The 17,869-nt window shown below is 42.1% G+C and overlaps 1 protein-coding gene across 1 annotated transcript; it reads right to left on the bottom strand.

The window, feature by feature from the left end:
* Nucleotides 1-12,843: 12,843 nt before the first annotated feature.
* On the bottom strand, nucleotides 12,844-17,551 carry IL22 (interleukin 22). Its single transcript, XM_043564283.1, has 5 exons — nucleotides 17,366-17,551; nucleotides 16,869-16,934; nucleotides 16,601-16,744; nucleotides 15,652-15,717; nucleotides 12,844-12,921 (listed from the first exon to the last, which is right to left on the bottom strand). Exons 1-5 carry the CDS (start codon nucleotides 17,549-17,551, stop codon nucleotides 12,844-12,846), a joined length of 540 nt encoding a protein of 179 aa, XP_043420218.1.
* Between the last annotated feature and the right edge of the window lie 318 nt (nucleotides 17,552-17,869).

The raw sequence follows: 17,869 nt of genomic DNA on the forward strand, positions 1-17,869 counted from the left end.
TCAGCTCCACCCTCACACACCCAAAAGAATGCTAGCAGCGCCCTCTGATGGTCAAGCATATCTAATGAGCAAAATGGGTTTCATGCAGAGAATCACAGCTCACTTTGAGACCTCTCCTCTGTAGGAGGAAAAAACCCATTCGGGTTCCTCAATTGCTAAACGATTTAGTTGACTCTGAGACACATTTGCGGTTTGGCTTTTTTCTTTCCCCCACATCTTAATATCTCTGAAATCACAACCCGTTTTATAATCCATCGTCTTATAATTACATCACCAAGTCAGCCCATACACAGTTGTCCTTCCCTGTGCAGTCGCCAGTCATGTCCCCACTTCAGACTGGGTGCATGGCTGTTAGTACGTGTGTTGAGTTGAATTGCTGTTCAAATATCTTTAGAAAGACTGCACTATGATTCAGCAATGAAATGAAAGTTAATGTGTTCACAGAAAGGCACAGAAGAGCAGTGGGATGCAAATCTGCTATTAGAGAAGCAAGTATTTGTCTTTGGAAGAATGACCAAAATTACATATTTTCTTGCAAGGCAACAACCAAGCGCTAAATGTTAAGCAAGCACTGCATCATAGCTTAATCAGAAGCACTTATTTCCTTTCTTAGTGATAAAATAATGGTGCAGCTTTGATCATATGGTATCTTAAATTTGTTGAAATATGATGTTTAACGACCTCAGTGATTGGCATAATTCCTAAGGATCAGAAATCCTAAACTCTACATCGCTATAAATAAGAAGTAGGTGGATCTACTTTAAACTAGTCATTCTATTTGTAAAAAACCCTGAAACCCAATATTTTTTTTCCAGGATAGAGCCAGAAGATAGAGATAAGAAATAGTCATAGATTGATAAATATACTTAATACAATGATATCTGGGTTTTGTCCTTTCAGAAAAGGTAGGTCCCTCTCTATCAGACAATTCCACCCAGGAAACATGTTTATCTTATGTTTACGTCATCAGAGGGATGGATGAGAACAGGCTAGAGAAGGAATGAAGAGGGCTCTAAATGGTCTGAAGGGGGAAGAAAGTGGATCTGGAACCTGGATTCATGGAACAGCATGAAGAGGAAAAGTGCATGAAAACCCTCTGAGCGTCTTAGCCTGTGTTCCCGGTTCTATGCTGGGTGACTTATACTCTGTATGTCTTCCCCCTGCATCATCCATTCATTCATTCACCAAATTCATTCATTCATCATTCATTTTGGGTGTTTGTTATCTCCCAGGCTTACTGGGTCTCAATATGCACTAATAAACAGAACAGAAAATGATTGATTTCATAAAACATCCTCGTGGTAGTAGAGGATGGGGAGGACAGACAATAAGTAAATATAATAGATATAACTTATGTAAGCTACAAGCCAGTTATGTACAGTTGGAAAATGAAGCTTTGGAGAAAATGGAATAGAATAAGGGGGGTGCTGGTGCTTGGATGGGGATAGGTTGTAAACAGGATGATCACAGAAGGTTCGATGGAACATTTAAGCAACAGTAAATAACGTGATGAGCAAGTCACAGAGGTACCTCTTCAGTCCAAAGGCACAGTCAATGCAAAGTCCTTAGGGAAGGTGCACGCTCAGTGTGTTCCATACACCTAGGAAGCCTGTGTGATCAAACCTAGAACAAGGGAGGAGGGTAGAAAAATGTGAGATAGAAGAGGAAATGTGGACACAGTCACAGCCTTTATTTCTTTTTTAAGTTTATTTATCTACTTTGAGAGAGAGCATGCAAGCAAGGGAGGGGCAGAGAGAGAAGGAAAGAGAGAACCCCAAGCAGGCTCCATGCTTAACCAACTGAGACACCCAGGCGTCCCCAAGTCACAGCCTTTAAAGCTATTAGTGGGACCTCAGCTTCCACCCTTGGTCACGTGGGATATTTGAACAAAGGAGCTATATTGTCTGACTTAGGTTCTTTAAAAAGGAAACAGGAACCAAATACCCAGAAATAAATGAACAGATAAACCAAGTGTGATACATCCATACGGTGGAATGTTAGTGATAAAAAGGAATGTAGAGCTGATGCACATATGCTACAACACGGAAGAACTTTGAAAACAGTACGCTGTTTTCAGTGCAAAAGGTCGCATATTTATGATTTCACTTCTGTGACACATCCAGATGGGAAAATATAGAGACAGAGGTCAGCTTCATGGTCGCCAGGGCTGAGAAGGGGAAATGGGGGAGTAGCTGCTTAATGGGTACAGGTCTCCCTTTGCAAGTGATGAAAATGTTTCAGAACTGGATGGAAGTGGGGTTTAGTACACTACGAATGTACTAAATGCCGATGGATTGTTCATGTTTAAGTAGTTAATTTTATATTATGTGAATCTCACCTCAGTAAAAAAAAGGAAGGAAGGAAAGGAAAAGAAAGGAAAGGAAGGGGAGGGAAGGAGAGGAAAGAAAGAAGGAAAGGGGGTAAAAGGGAGAGAGAGAGAGAGAGAGATAGAAGTAAGGACAGCCCGGCCACTGGTGCAGCAGAAAAGAAGCTACCGCTGTGGCATAGCTCTGCTGAGCTTTATGGGAGGGCCTGGCCCTTCCCTTCTTGTTTAATCCAGAAGACAATTGTTTTTTTATTTTTTGTGGTTTTTTTTTTTTATGCTTATTTATTTTTGAGAGAGACAGAGACAGAATGCGAGTGGGTTGGGGCAGAGAGAGAGGGAGACCCAGAAGCAGAAGCAGGCTCCAGGCTCTGAGCTGTCAGCACAGAGCCCAACACGGGGCTCGAACTCACAAGCTGTGAGATCATGACCTGAGCCGAAGTCGGACGCTCAACTGACTGAGCCACCCAGGCACCCCAAGACAATTGTTTTTTTTAACTACGTTGCCTATGTGAACATTTTAGTAGCTCTTGAAAAACATTTTTTTTTAATTTTTTTTCAACGTTTATTTATTTTTGGGACAGAGAGAGACAGAGCATGAACGGGGGAGGGGCAGAGAGAGAGGGAGACACAGAATCAGAAACAGGCTCCAGGCTCTGAGCCATCAGCCCAGAGCCTGACGCGGGGCTCGAACTCATGGACCGCGAGATCGTGACCTGGCTGAAGTCAGACGCCCAACCGACTGCACCACCCAGGCGCCCCGAAAAACATTTTTAAGAAGAAACTCCTACCTCATCCACCTTTTCAAACATATTTAGATCTGTTTGGATGCTTTTTTAAGAGGTGAAATCATGACCTGGCTACTTGTTTTTCTGCTGCACCGAGAATCGGTGGAATTCAGACAGGCCTTGACTGCCATATGTGAGCACTTAATAGTCCACGGGCTGGTTGAAAGAAGAACCCTTTCATACCCGAAAATATAGAGAGAGCTTCTCATTACGCTGGAGGCTAGGTAGTTTCAGAGCGTCTGGCACCGCTCCATTTTACAGAATCCAAGGAAGCTTAATCATATGCCCAGGTGACCCTTAGATCAACAAGGCGGAGGATTCCATCCGTGCTCACAAGACCCCAAAGCCCATGTGCTTCCCACCGCCTGTGCGGCCTCCCACCGCACTGGAGAGCGGGACATAGGGACTATCTGAGGTTGTGAGGGACACTACAGAAAATAAGAGATGGCACGGTGACCTAAGGAAAAAGGAAAAAGAAGAAAAACACTTCGAGAACAGTAAAACAATTCTTTATGGTATTTTACAGCCCTTACGTATACATTATAAAAGTATCTAATGTTATACTTCACAAAGTATTCCTTTACTCGGTCTCCCCAACGTTCTGTAAGAGGGAAAGGAAGACTTGTGTTTTGGTTTTTTTTTTTTTTTTTGCAGTTTGCAGGTGGGAGAGCAGAGATGGAAAGAGGTTAAATGACTTCCTTGAAGGCACGGAGCCAGGAAGTGGCCAACCTAGGTTTGACCCGGGTCTTTGGAAAACAAACCCAATGGCATTTCCGCTGGACCATTTTGCCTCGGGGTTTATAAGTAAACATGATTTATGTATGACTCCAAGATCTTCTGATGGGAAATGTAAAAATAAACCTACTATTAAAAAATTATCATACATCCCAAGAGCTCTTTTTGTGTAGCCATTTTTTCATGGCTCTGTAGGCTTTGACACATTGGTATCAGACACATTGGCCATTCATTCTCTGACAATGAAAGGCACGTCATCCCTAAGTCCTGCCGAAAATATGACACCCTAACCACGATTTCAAAAATTAAAAAAATCAGAAGCCGATTATACTAACGCACCACAAAGGAGAGCAGAAAACTGATCTCCACAGCTGTCCCCTTCGCTCAGACCAGCAGAAGAGAGAGAAAGGATACACGATGCACGAATCCAAGCATCCTCCAAAGCTTTGTCAGAGCACATATGACCACAAGACAGCCTTTGTACCTCATTTTCTAAGTGCATTAGAAATAAGGTTTGCAGTAATAATAGCAAGACTGGGGACAGAGTTTAGAAATCATGATTGTGAGAGTCACAGAAATAGATGTGCCTTTTCCATCAAAATGGATCCATCATCTGTCCTTCTCTTCAGCCCTGGAGACCTATGGCAATCAGCATAAACACCTAGTAGACAGTTACTCAGACTGAGCAATGCATTTGAACCTGAACTTAACAGGCCACCAGCAACATGATTTCCCCCTTCAGGACTTGCTCTCACATTCAGAGTAAAAGCCAAAGTCCTTTCCATGGCCTGAGGGCCTGCCTGATTTTGCCTGTTCCCCTTCCATTTCTGGCTTCAGCTCCTCCCGCTGTCCCTTTGCTCTCCTGCTCTAGTCACAACACTTCCCTGATGCTCTTGGAACTCACGAAGCACACATTCGTCTCGGGGCCAATGCTTTCCGCCTACATACCTGCATGGCCAGCTCTCTCACATCTTTTAGGACTTTGTTCAAATACCACCTTCTCGGCAAGGCTTTCCCAGGATATCTGCTATGGGCTGAATGTTGTTCCCCCCAAATTCGTACGTTGAAATCTTAATCCCCACTCCCCTAGAGGGTGACCATATTTGGAGATAGGGTCTTCAAAGAGGTAATTAGTTAAAACGAAGTCCTCTGGGTAGGCCCTAATCCAATATGACTGGTGTCTCCATAAGAAGAGGGAGATCAGGACACAGACATACACAGAGGAAAGGTGGCCATCTGCAGGCCAAGGAGGAGGTCTCAAGAAAAACTAGCCTTTCTGACACCTTGATGTCAGGCTTCCAGTCTCTAGAACTGTGAGAAAATACATTTCTGGGGTTTTTTGGTTTGCTTGATTTTGTTTTGTTTTTAATGTTTATTTATTTTGAGAGAGAGAGAGAGAGAGAGAGAGAGAGCATGAGTGGGGTAAGGGCAGAGAGAAAAGGAGACAGAGAATCCGAAGCAGGCTCCACACTGTCAAGCACAGAACCCGATGTGGGACTCAAACTCATGAACTGTGACATCATGACCTGAGCCGAAATCAAGAGTTGGACGCTCAACCGACCAAGCCACCAGGCACCCCTAAATTTCTGTAATTTAAGCCAGTCAGCCTGTGGTGCTTTGTTACCACAGCCCCAGGAAATTAGAGTAATTAACCACACGCCCCCCCCTCCTCTATTTCATTTTTGTTTTATTTTTTTCAAAGCCCTTATCATTCTCTAACATATGACATATTTTATTAATGCATTTTGTTTACCACCTCCTTCACTAAAAATCTATGCTCTTATCAGGGCAGGGATTTTTGTCTTCTTGCTCACTGCTGTTACACCTGTTCTAAACAGTGACTGTCACAGAGTATGTGTTCAATAAATACTACGCCCCAACGTGATCACCACTGAGTACCCTGGGAGGTGAGAAAAGACCAAAGGGCAGTCAGGGTTCGAAGGAAGAGGGAGGAAGAGATTTGGGCGCTGGCACAATAACTCTGCTTTGGGAGGGCCTTTCTAAATGTTTCTTCTTGACCCACTTCTGAGCTATGTTGGGCAGCCACAAGCAGCTCTTTATCTTCTAATGCTGTCTAGAAGATCTCTGCAGAGCCCACAGTGGGTATCCCCTCCCCTGCCTTCTGTATTGTTTCCTGTCTCTCCTCTGCATTTCAAGCCAAACCAGAAGTCTACAGAAGATATCAGACCAGCTGCCCGTCTGGGCTGGACAGGAACCTCTCATGCAGCTCTGTGATGAGTGATGCCAGCTACTCCTTGTTGTTCTGTATCTTTTCTTGTTGCTCCCTACACACCAGCTGTTCACTTGCCTGCAGTTAAACACATCTGTGCTTTTTGTATTGCAGGCCTGGGTCTCTCTGAAGGCAGGAATCAGCTAATAAGAGGTCTCTATCCTTCCCACAAACTTGTTTTTGTGCTAGTGTCTTCCAGAGGTTCCGCCCTGAATCAATGCATTCATTTTTTCAAAACATGTCTTGAAAGAATTATATATATGTATATACACACACACACACACACACACACACATACTATATATGGCACATATATGCATGTATGACGTATATGTATACATGTATATGCCATTCTGCTGCTCATAGAAGATCTTATATACGAGAGAGAGAGAGAGAGAGAGAGAGAGAAGTACCTTATATATATTGAGCACATGTTATGTGCCAGGTAACATGTAGGCAGTGAACAGAATAAGCCAAAATCCATAACATCATGATGCCTAGATTCTCGTAAAGAATCTTGTTAACCCAGGTTTCCCAGAAAATAGAGCCTGAAGCAAAGCTTGAGTGCTGATCCTTTATTAGGAGCAGTGAAATGAAGGGAGAAAAATGTGGCCAACAAGGATGGCCAGCACCTTCATGGTGGTCACTAGTAAGCTGGCCAGTGTTTTATGAAGAGGGCCAGTCTGTTGGGTGTCTCCAACAGGCTGTATAGAAACACTATGCCTGGGATCAGACCAAAGGAAGGGAAGAAGAGGATGAAAATTATATGCCAGCATCCTCCCTTGAAGATTTGCCTAATAGAGAGTTAACTTCTCAGGCCTCTGGCCCCTTCAGCACTTCAGGGGAAGCAGACACCATAATCTGCCCCACAGCACTTTTTCTGAGTTCAAAGTGACAGAAGGAGCCAGAAATGATCATTGCAGTAGCAGTTGAAAACAAGAGAGACCAAGAGAATCTGAGATGACCCATAAGATGTGTTTACAGAGATTTACTTTCCATTGTAAAAAACAAAAAAATTCATTGTTATCAAAAATAGCTAACAACAACGTAGATCATCCGTTGTGATAAATGTATCACTCTGTTGGGGATGTCAATATTGGGGAAGTTGATGCATGTCGGTGGGGGGGGGGGGATATATATGCTTATATTTGAAATCTCTATACCTTCCTCTCAAGTTTGCTCTGAACCTAAACTCTAACAAAATAAAGTCTATTTTTTTCAATGGGTAGCAAGATAAAACATTATTATAGTAATGATTACAGTTCATGGTTTTGCTATAACAACTTGTAGTTGATAGGGAAATTTAATTTTAAGTGTAAGTTTTGTTGACTCTGGTTTATACTCAATGCTGAATTCATTTGCCATCCTGTCACTCAGAGCAGATCTTATTAGTTACCCATGAAACGATTCCCTTTTAATCTTGCTGGCAGAATTTTTTTGTGCCTAATGCTGGAAAATGAACTATGAATGATCTAAGCCAAGGGTTGTCAAATTACAGCCCAAATCTGACTCACAGACTGTTTTTATAAACCCCAGGAGCTAAGAAATGGTTTTATACTTTCAAAGAATAGAGGAGGAGGAGGAAGATGGAAGTGAAGAAAAAACACGCAACAGAGATAATATGTAGCCTCCAAAGCGTAAAATATTTACTATTTTGCCTTTACTTGTGCCTGAGCAGTTATTTGTTCGTCTTCCTCACGAGGCTGTCAGCACCCTGAGGACAGCATCCAAATTATATCTAACCTTCTATTTTCATAGTCCCTAGTCCAGGATCTTGCTACCCTATGATCTCAACAGTTGCTTACGGAACTAAATTGAATTGAAACGTCTAAGGGTGTTATTGAGTCAAACAGCAATGTAAGAATCATAAAGTTCCTGGGCAGTCACTGTGCCTAAAAATAGCATCTGCTGCAATGGCAAATGGAAAATGTCATAGATGAAACAAGAGCTCAGCAGAGCATCTCACAGCATGCAGGTTTCAAAGAGAAACAGCACAGGCTAGTAAGGGCACAACAGATCGATTTCTTGATGGTATTGTGCTTATCCTGCACACGCATCGCTAAAGTAAGATATGGGATGCAGAGAATGAGCCAGACAGTTAAACCCCGTAGAAATAAGGAGAGACTGTGACTAAAATAGGCATATAGGGTCACCCTGAATATCTTGGATCAAAAGAGGAGAGAGAAGGGGCCGCACACAGGGCAGACAACCAAAACACAAGGTTGAGAGCCATGGAAATTACTCAAGTGTAATAATTCTCCATTCCCCTAGCTGGCGTAGTAGCCTGATTTAAAGATACCCCTGTTTGTCTGGCATGAAAGCAGGGGAGAGGAGAAAGACTCCAAAGGAACAAGAGCACTCCTGGCCCAGAGGGAAGGAGAGAGCTCTTTAGTTCCTGCATGTTGACGCAAGTGCCTCTCTTCCCCCATGGAGAAATCTGTCGGATAAATAGGATTTTTTTTTTTTAATTAAAGAAAGTGTTTTGATTTTAGAATTCAAAATACTATTGTTTCTGATTTTGCTTTGTTGCAGGGTCAAAATTTACAGACCACTCAGATATGCCAAAAACTGGCTTTCTTTATTGTCCATGGATGATACCTAAATTAACAGACTTCATCTTGCTGCTATGTGACTCGGGAGAGAATGGAAGAGAGAAAAGGAATATATAGATCAGAATCCCAGCAGAAAACATGTTGCATTCAAACTGGGTAATAGAGAAGAGTTTCATAAGGGATTAATTTTTCTAAGGTGTAGAAAGAGTTTAAGGAACTCCATAAGAAGCAGTGCAATGCCCTAAAGCTAAAAATAGCTGGAAGCCTATTGGGAAACAGGGTTGAGAGCAATTTCCAAAACCAGGAAAGAAAGCAACATGGAAGAGAGCTATCTGCAAGGAACTATGGCATTTGGTAGAAGTATACAACCAACCTGTGTAGCAATCTGGCAGGAAGTCCCAGAAGAATAAGTATTCCGCCCTTCTTCAATCTCCAGCTAACTTCTCCCACTTGCCACATGCAATCGAAAGCCAGAGAACAAACACATATATGAGGCATGTCGTATACGTCAGCCTCTGTGAGCACAGAGCAGAGAGTGCATGAGAACAGAAGATGGATATGGATGGCCAGATTGGCACAACCCATCTCTTTTGTCTTCAGCATCCACTCTTGGATTTGCTGAGGTGAAAAATGTAGGTCGCCAGCACAGGAAACCCTTAGAATCTCATCAACCACTGTGTAGTTACAGGACAATACCAATGTGGTTATATTCCCACTTGCAAACTGGAATAACTTCTACCGTATTCTTCATATAAGAGGTGGGGGAAAGGGAAAAGGGGAAAAAAGGACAAATGGAAAACATATCTGCTATAGTTCTTATTTTTATAGCTGTTCACAGGACCTACGTTAATAATTGTGAATTCCTTCTTCTACCACTCATTCCATTTTTCCTTTACCCTCTGCCTGCACCTCCCTTGGATGGGGTCCTTCACTTGGTAAAGTGACTTAAAACCTCATTGCTATGGAAATGAAGTTCTTGAGGATCCTGTCTTTTCCAGTTGATGTAGTTTTCCATTGACAAGACTATTGAGTGAATTGACAAGACAATCTAGCCCATACCTTTGGTCCAGTTACAGTCTACCCAGCAGTCACGGTGTAACGGCAGTATGATTTTCTCTTACTGACAAGGATCCATCATCTCAGTTTTCTCCACCTGTTATTTCAACAATAAGCATTCACTGGGGAGGAGCCAAGGTGGCGGAACAGCATGGAAGTTTTTTTGTGTCTTGCATCCATGAAATACAGCCAGACCAACACTAAACCATCCTGCACACCTAGAAAACTGATTGGAGGATTAACACAACAATCTACACAACCTGAACCACAGAATTCAGCAGGTACACAGCGCAGAGGGGTGAACTTGGGGAGCGAGAAGCCGGGCGGTCAGGGAGGTGCTTTTGCAGGCAAAGAAAAGACGGAGATGGGGGGGGGGTGGGAGGAGAGGAGAGAATATGGGAAAATCACCCCTCCCCAAAAGCAGCTGGAGAGAAAGTGGAAAATTGGAATCAACAATAAGCATTCACTGAAAGTACATTTTAAAGATAAAGTCACTGTAGCTGTGGTTGCCTCAGAGACAAGAGGACCTCGGCTTTCAGCCCTTGGTATCACTGCTTCTCATCTGATATGTGTCTTCGCTCAAATCTTAAAATCCTGACCTCTTTTCAGAACAAAATCACCTGTCTGTCTTTACTTTCATTCCTATCTGGAGAACTACATACTAGTGAATAATACAGTATAAATAAAAAGCCAGAAAAAGAACTAACAGATCACTTTTCCTCTTAATGTATATGACCTACACAGAGCCCTTATTTCCTAAGCAATCCAAACTAAGTGTCACAGAGAAGGTCACACACCAGTTTCCCTGGCTCTACTCTCATCCACTCCAGTGCAATCATTACCTCTTCCCTAAACTATTGTGCCGGCATTGTTTCTAGTCTTACCCCTGTTAAACTTAGTCTCCATCCAATACCAGAGTGATCTTTGTGAGTCATATCAAGTTTTTCCCACGCTTGAAACTCTCTAGTGGCTTCTCATCAGTCCTGAATGCTGGTTAGTGTCTCTGGGGGCTTGCATCTCATACAACCTCACAGATGAATCTCCCCAACACCCAGGTGTTGCCATCTGCTACTGGGGGAGGAAACACCCATGGCCTCTGCCAACGCCAAGAGTAAGAACAGTGCTCATAGTGCCAGCCAAATGCAAAAGAATTGCTACAGCAAGTACCAAGGATTATGTCAAGACTCCCTGTGGGAAATTTGGACTATCTCATGCAGCTGCAAAGTTTGGCAGAACCGCCCTTGAGAACTGAAGAAGATCCTGGTACCTTCTGCTTTATGTTCATCAGCATTCAGAATTTTTTAAATCTCTTTATTTTAGACTCCTTGCCCTAGATGGAAGCATTCATGAATCCAATTCTAAGGGTATTCTTCCATTTATGGTTTAATTCCTAGAAGATTGGTCAAAAATAAGTAAAACCACGGGGTCCTCCTCGGTGGCTGAGTCGGTTAAGTGTCCAACTTTGGCTCAGGTCATGATCTCATGGCTCGTGAGTTTGAGCTCCACATCGGGCTCTCTGCATCATCACAAAGCCTACTTCAGATCCTCTGTCCCCCTCTCTCTGCCCTTACCCCCATTCATTCTCTCTCTCTCTCTCTCTCTGTCTCTCTGTCTCTGTCTCTCTCTCAAAAAAAATATGTAAAATCCCAAATTTTGCTCAAATTATTACCCTGAGATTCATTTGGAAGGAGAGAGGAAAAAGTCCAAAACTCCAGCTTATCCCAGAAATAACGATAATTGTATTAAAAAGCTTAGCTGGGGTACCTCTTAGTATTTGCAGCCCACACCCAAAAATATTAACTTCAATTAACCTGTGAGTGAACTTATAATTTACATATGTGCTCACCAGTCACCACCAGGTTTGACCTAACCCTGCAAGAATTTGGCAAATGATTGGTGAGTGACCTATACAATAAACCTGGGATTCTTGACTTTTCAGAGGAGGAAATACTGTAAACAGTCAACCACTGACACACTGACCTCTCCTGACCACTGGCTTTCACCTTCTGTGGAAAGAACTGTATATTCCTCAACGCTGGTGTCATTTGTCCATTCTTCTAGATAGAGCTCATCCAACTAGCTCTACTTCTTTTCTCTTTTTGAACCATTGCACAAATTTGGGAGAGTCCCCGAACTCAGTCCATTTCCCCTTTACTTTGTTTCCTGACTTACAGGAACACTGGAGAATGCCTTCCTTAATAGATTCAGTCTAGTTCCACCATAGCACCGGGAGCTACGTGTATTTCTCTGCGAGCAACATCACCCCATTCTTTTATCCACAAACTGGTAATGATGCCAATGGATTCTTTTCAGTGTCTTACTGTTTTCCTTTCAGAATTACATGCTGGATCAACATAATAAATCTACATAGGCAATATAAAAGAAAGCCCAGAAATCCCATAGACCTAGCTCAATACAGGTCAACTACTTAAAGTTACCCAATGTTTTTTTAACATGTCTCTGATTCAATTTTCTCATCCTTAAAATAGAGATAATACTAACAGCTACCTAACTGGCTTAGATTCAAGAAAAAGTATATAAGGTTCTTGGCCCATTTAGCAAATGAGAATGTTTACATGATGATGATGATATTAAAGGGAAACAAATCACAAAGCCACAAGATTTAGGATATCAAAGTGTTTATTGAGGTCAAATAAACATAGCTCCATAATTATTGTCATAAATATTAGCTTTTTACTTAAGTAGCAATATCACGTAATACTTCTATAAATAAATCTATATTATTAAAATGACATAAATAAAATGTGTACTTACAACAATAAATAAATTCATAAATATAAATATTGATTCTGGAAATGAAGTTATTTAGGGCTTTTTTTTCCCTAAAGGAATGGGAAGTGATATTTTTTATGGGAGTAGACAATTGTTTTAAAAAAAGTAAGTTTCTGGGTATCAAACACCAACCACAATAAAATTTTATCAATAATTCTCATTAAGCATGGAAGGTCTACCTTCTGATCCTGTGGACACAGGTGACATTGTTCTCTTTTTTAAGCTAAGCAGCGGTTTACTTAGAATTCACCCATGATTAAAAAGTTTGTCTTCCCATTTTCCTTTTGGTAAAAGAAACCTTTAAGGGATCTTGTTATTTCTAAGGGGCAAGAAGGGTTAGTCATCCATTTTCCAGCTTTGCTCTGTTCAATTACAGGCATTTCTCAGGGCCATAAACAGCAAATCCAGTTCTCCAATTACTTTGATCTCTCCATTCTCTCCAAGCTGTAAAAATAAGAACACATGAGTATTTGAGCATTCATACCATACTTTTTAAAGAGGAATAAATTAGAAAAAGATGGTTGGGTTGCTGGAGACAAAAACCAAGTTTTTGCCTTTTGTAAAAGACTAATAACAATACCCTTTTAGCAGAATATAATACGATTTGCCATAGAGCTTAAAATTATGGTTAACTGAACTCTAAAGGCACCAACGGGCATCAAATCTCAGTTGTATCTACACTAATGAAGCTGTTTAAAGCCACTTCCTAACCAGAGCAAGCGGATGGGAGCTGTGCAGACATCTGCAGGACCGAATGCCCCCACTATGCTCTGCCCTCCCTCATAGCCTCACTACAGTCTATGACCACCTAATTATAACAGCTCAGCTCACACACTTTTGTACCAAAACTATACATTTACCAGTACACGTGAGCTTCTTCTGTTCTCACCTCCTTAACAAAGGGGGAAAACAACAGGTTTTCACTTTTGTAGGGAAAATACCAAATAAGTCCCATCCAGTTGCTTTAACTAGTAGAAAGTCAGATACACATTATAACACCACTTCTCTCCTGCTCCTTCCGGGTAGGCTGTAAATGAGGCTTTCAAACTCCATAAGAGAGAGAACTTAGATTCAAGTTCAAAGCATTCTCCTCTGAAATTCATCTAATCTATTAAATGTGCTCTAGAGTATTTCAAGGAAAACCGTAAGCCATCATTGTCCTCTCTGCTTTGTTCTCCTTTCTCTTCCTCTTGTCTTCCATCATTCCACCTTTCCATACTTCCTTTGACATAATGCCAAGCGATATTTCTTATATCTCAAAGACTGCCAAGACTATAAAGAATGTTTGAAGTTAGCTTGCCCTACTGTCTATCATCCATTCTACCACAGCCTGCTCTCTGCTTGTACCTGCAGTGGCAGGGACATAACACCTCCAAGACCGCCCTCCCATTTCAGCCAGTGTTGAACAGTTATCTCTGGTGTTGAGCTTCCTCTGGGTAATGTTCCTCTCTCGCCTATGCTCTCTGGAGCTACAGGGTTAAAACAAAAATACCATAACCGCTCTTCTAGGTGGCACCCCATTGCAAGAGTTGATTCTCCCAAAATGGATTAAAATTTGTTTTAAAAAATGCATTTAAAAAATGCTTTAAGGGGCGCCTGGGTGGCGCAGTCGGTTAAGCGTCCGACTTCAGCCAGGTCACGATCTCACGGTCCGTGAGTTCGAGCCCCGCGTCGGGCTCTGGGCTGATGGCTCGGAGCCTGGAGCCTGTTTCTGATTCTGTGTCTCCCTCTCTCTCTGCCCCTTCCCCGTTCATGCTCTGTCTCTCTCTGTCCCAAAAATAAATAAACATTGAAAAAAAATTTAAAAAAAAAAAATAAAAAAAAAAATAAAATAAAATAAAAAATGCTTTAAAATTTGTTTCCCCACATGGATCACCGTCAGATGTTTCTCTCCCACCCTGCATTTTCCTAAAGCCAACAAAGTAAACTGACGTCAGGAATTTTTCAGACCAGAAGTGCAAGGCAATTCTTTGCAATGGCATGCTAATATCCAGCCCTCCACATCGAGGTAATCGATATATGACAAGAGAATTGATCTTCACAATGAAAGGCTACAAGCCTTCCACTATCCAAGGAAGAAACAGACACATTCGGGAAATCATGATCAGGAAGAAATCCTTTTTTTCAAGAAACATCAAGGTGGGAAGGAAAAGAAAATTTAGGTTACACCTGTTAGTGAAAATTCCATCGGCTAGAGCTTTCGTGCTTCTGAGGTATAACTGTGCCTGCCTGCAAAAGCATCACTTTCGCTGCTAGTAATCATTCCACTGGTTTTTGGATGAGTCACAACTGCTAGTCTCAGCTTTCTACTGTTGTTCTTTTCCCCAAATAGGTCACGTGACAGTATCATTCACTGTTCAAATATACAGTAGCCTACATAACATAAATGCTCACTGGGAATTTGTTGAGGGAAGGAGGAGACCAGAAAGGAAGGGGAAAAAAGAGAGGAAGAAAAAATTATTCCCTGTTCAGACTTTCATTCACTATATGAAAGCCATTACTAACATTTCATTCTATTTGAAACTGTATAAAAGAAATTAGGGGTGGCTCACTCTTGCTTTTAAATTAAAATCTACAGCTGTTGGGTATTGTACAATGATGATTAAATATAAGCATGAATCATTCCAGAGATTCATCCCCTACATAAGCCCAGCTCTTTTATTATGATTGTTCTGGGCTTCTCTCTCCAAGTTTTAAACCATCAAATCAATGACTTCAAAAATCACCTCAAATAAATTTTCCCCCAGGTGCTTTTCTGTTTTTTGAACAGGTGCCTGTTCAGATTACACGCTAATAGGAATCTCAAATTTCCTGAAGAATTAATAAAACTAAAACCAACACAAATTGCTGCTGGAAATAGTGTTGCATAGAGTATTCAGGAGATCTGCCTCGTAGCCCTGGCTTTGCTACTGGCCATGCCCAGAACATGGGGTGATGAGCTTAGAAGACCTAATTTCCCAGCCGGGTCTCGGATTCTAGGATTTGCAAAATTGGGAAGTTTATTTATAAATATACAGACACATCTATGTATATGCACCTAAATGATCAACCCAATGGTAAGCGAATCAAGTAAAAAATTATCCATAGGGGGAAAAAAGTAAGAAAGGGAAGAAAAAGAAAGTGGCACGTGTCTCTCCTCTTTAATAATTTAGCATTAATAGTTATTAGTAGTACCTTTTTCACTGTGTCCTTCAGGTTTTGCACATTTCTCTGGATATGCTGGTCATCACTGTCAATATGCTACAAAATGAAAACCAAAACACTTATTTTAGCTTTATGAACTTGAGTGTCCCTAACCGAGGTGCGTTACAACGCACCTGGAATTAAAGTTCTTAGCAATTTTGCCCACAATGACCCAGATTTCACCAGTGACCTAGATTTGCACAGCTCTTGAATTCCCTTGGACACCCAAATCCAGTCATTTCCCTTACATGGAACCTCTCTTCACCTTTGGGAAATCCTGCTGAGGTTTAAGTGTGTGGAAAGAGTGGAGTGGTTTATGCAAATTCTGTGAAGAATAAAACCCTAACTCTCCCTCACGAAAAATGCACGCTCAGAACAAGAAACGGACATAAAGTATGTCTTGGGTGAACAGTAGGCCCTCCTTAATAAATACTGAGTCCCGTCGCTCCACCCAGTCCACCCCAATCTTTTTTCAAAATTGTAAATATTCAGAGCCATCAAGGTCATACCCTCTTGCAGCATCCAAAGGGCAACCATGTTTGCTCACCCAGCACCGAATGTTAAATCTTTCCATTACCCTTTCTCTTTCCCATCCTTTCCATCTCTACTCGAACCATTTCCACATCTAGGCATTTTTTCCTACAGCTCCCAACACCTTTCTCTTCTCACATAACTTAAGTTGCTTTTTCCCAGGAACAGAGGAGCTTTCTGTGCTCTTGTCTTTCAGATACCCTTCATCACCATAAATTCAAAACGTGACTCAATTAAAGCAAAAACAAACACTCTGACTCCAAATCACTCCTGTAATGGTGTTGCTGAGGCACCTCTTGCTGCCAGCCTGGGTAGGGGCAGTGAGGGTTGGCGTGGAAGGGCTCTAAAGGGAAGAAGGGGGGGAAGGCGGGCTAGGAGTGGGTGGAGTTAGGGTAGGAGAAGAACTCACACATGGGCTTAGTTTGTTGCTGAGCCTGGCCAGGAAGGGCACCACCTCCTGCATGTAGGGCTGGAACCTATCAGATTGGGGGAGCAGCACTTCTTCAAGGGTAAAGTTCAGCACCTGCTTCATCAGATAGCAGCGCTCTCCCATCTGCAGGCAAAAGTGGAACAGCAGGGGTCATGGTAGGGGGCATCCAGAAGATCCAAACCATCATCACCACCACCCAAATAACCATGGATGACACATTGCCTTGCTCATCATGACTATGACTTACATTGACTTCGTAGAACAGTTTCTCCCCAATGAGACGAACATCTGTGTTGTTATCTGCCAAACGAGCCTGGAAGAGAAGAAAAGACAAAGTGCCTGGACGTCAGGGAGGTAGGAGAAAAGTCTGTGAGTAGAGATGCATTCTATCCACGTTCCCCAGAGCAGCCCCAGGAAGACTAAAGAAAGAATTCAGATGTGTGCATGCGTTTAAAATAATGCACAGAGGAGTAAAGGGAAAAACAAAAGTCAGGTGGGCTAATAAATGGATTTTTTGGAGTAAAGCTCAACCTACATATCCTCAAGGCCAAAGTGGAAGGTCTTCTGGTAAAGCCCAATCTCCAAAAATTCTCTAAAGAGACATAGAAAATAATCTCTGGTCTACCAGTGAGGATAGATGATGGGTTCCTAAAGATTTTAGTAGTGTCCTGGAGAAAATTTTTGGAACTCTCAGGTTCCAAGTAGATAGATGTGAAAGAGAGAGAGAGAGTTTGAGATGAGTACCTCCTTAGCCAACATGAAGGTGCGGTTGGTGATATAGGGCTGCTGGAAGTTGGACCCGTCAAGCCTGCAGTGTGAATGGATGGGCACAGCCAATCCTCCCTGCGTCCACAGGGCAATGAGAAGGAGGCAGCTAGCGGCCAGAGTCCCCATAAGGGAAGAGCTCCCAGGTTTCTGCAGGGCGGCCATCGCAGACACCTCTAACTTAAACAAATGGCGACTAGAAAAGGAGAACCTGGTATGGAGAGAACAAGAAGCAAGATTACAAGGGAAAACAATGAGGTATCAAGAAGTTATCATTTCAAACCAAGCTTGCTGAAACACTTACCTGTTTCAACGATTCTGCTTGAGATGGAAAGGGAAAAGCTGCTGCTTTTATAGCCCCCAGAACACGTTTTTTTGTGAAAAAGATGACATCAGCAATTATCTAATTTCCAGTACTGTCTTCTGAGAACTACCTAACCACCAGAAGAGCCCACAAAACGCTACCTCCTATTTTTCCCACCC

The sequence above is a fragment of the Prionailurus bengalensis genome, chromosome B4 (genome assembly GCF_016509475.1).
Source record: "Prionailurus bengalensis isolate Pbe53 chromosome B4, Fcat_Pben_1.1_paternal_pri, whole genome shotgun sequence".
Taxonomy (NCBI): Eukaryota; Metazoa; Chordata; class Mammalia; order Carnivora; family Felidae; genus Prionailurus; species Prionailurus bengalensis.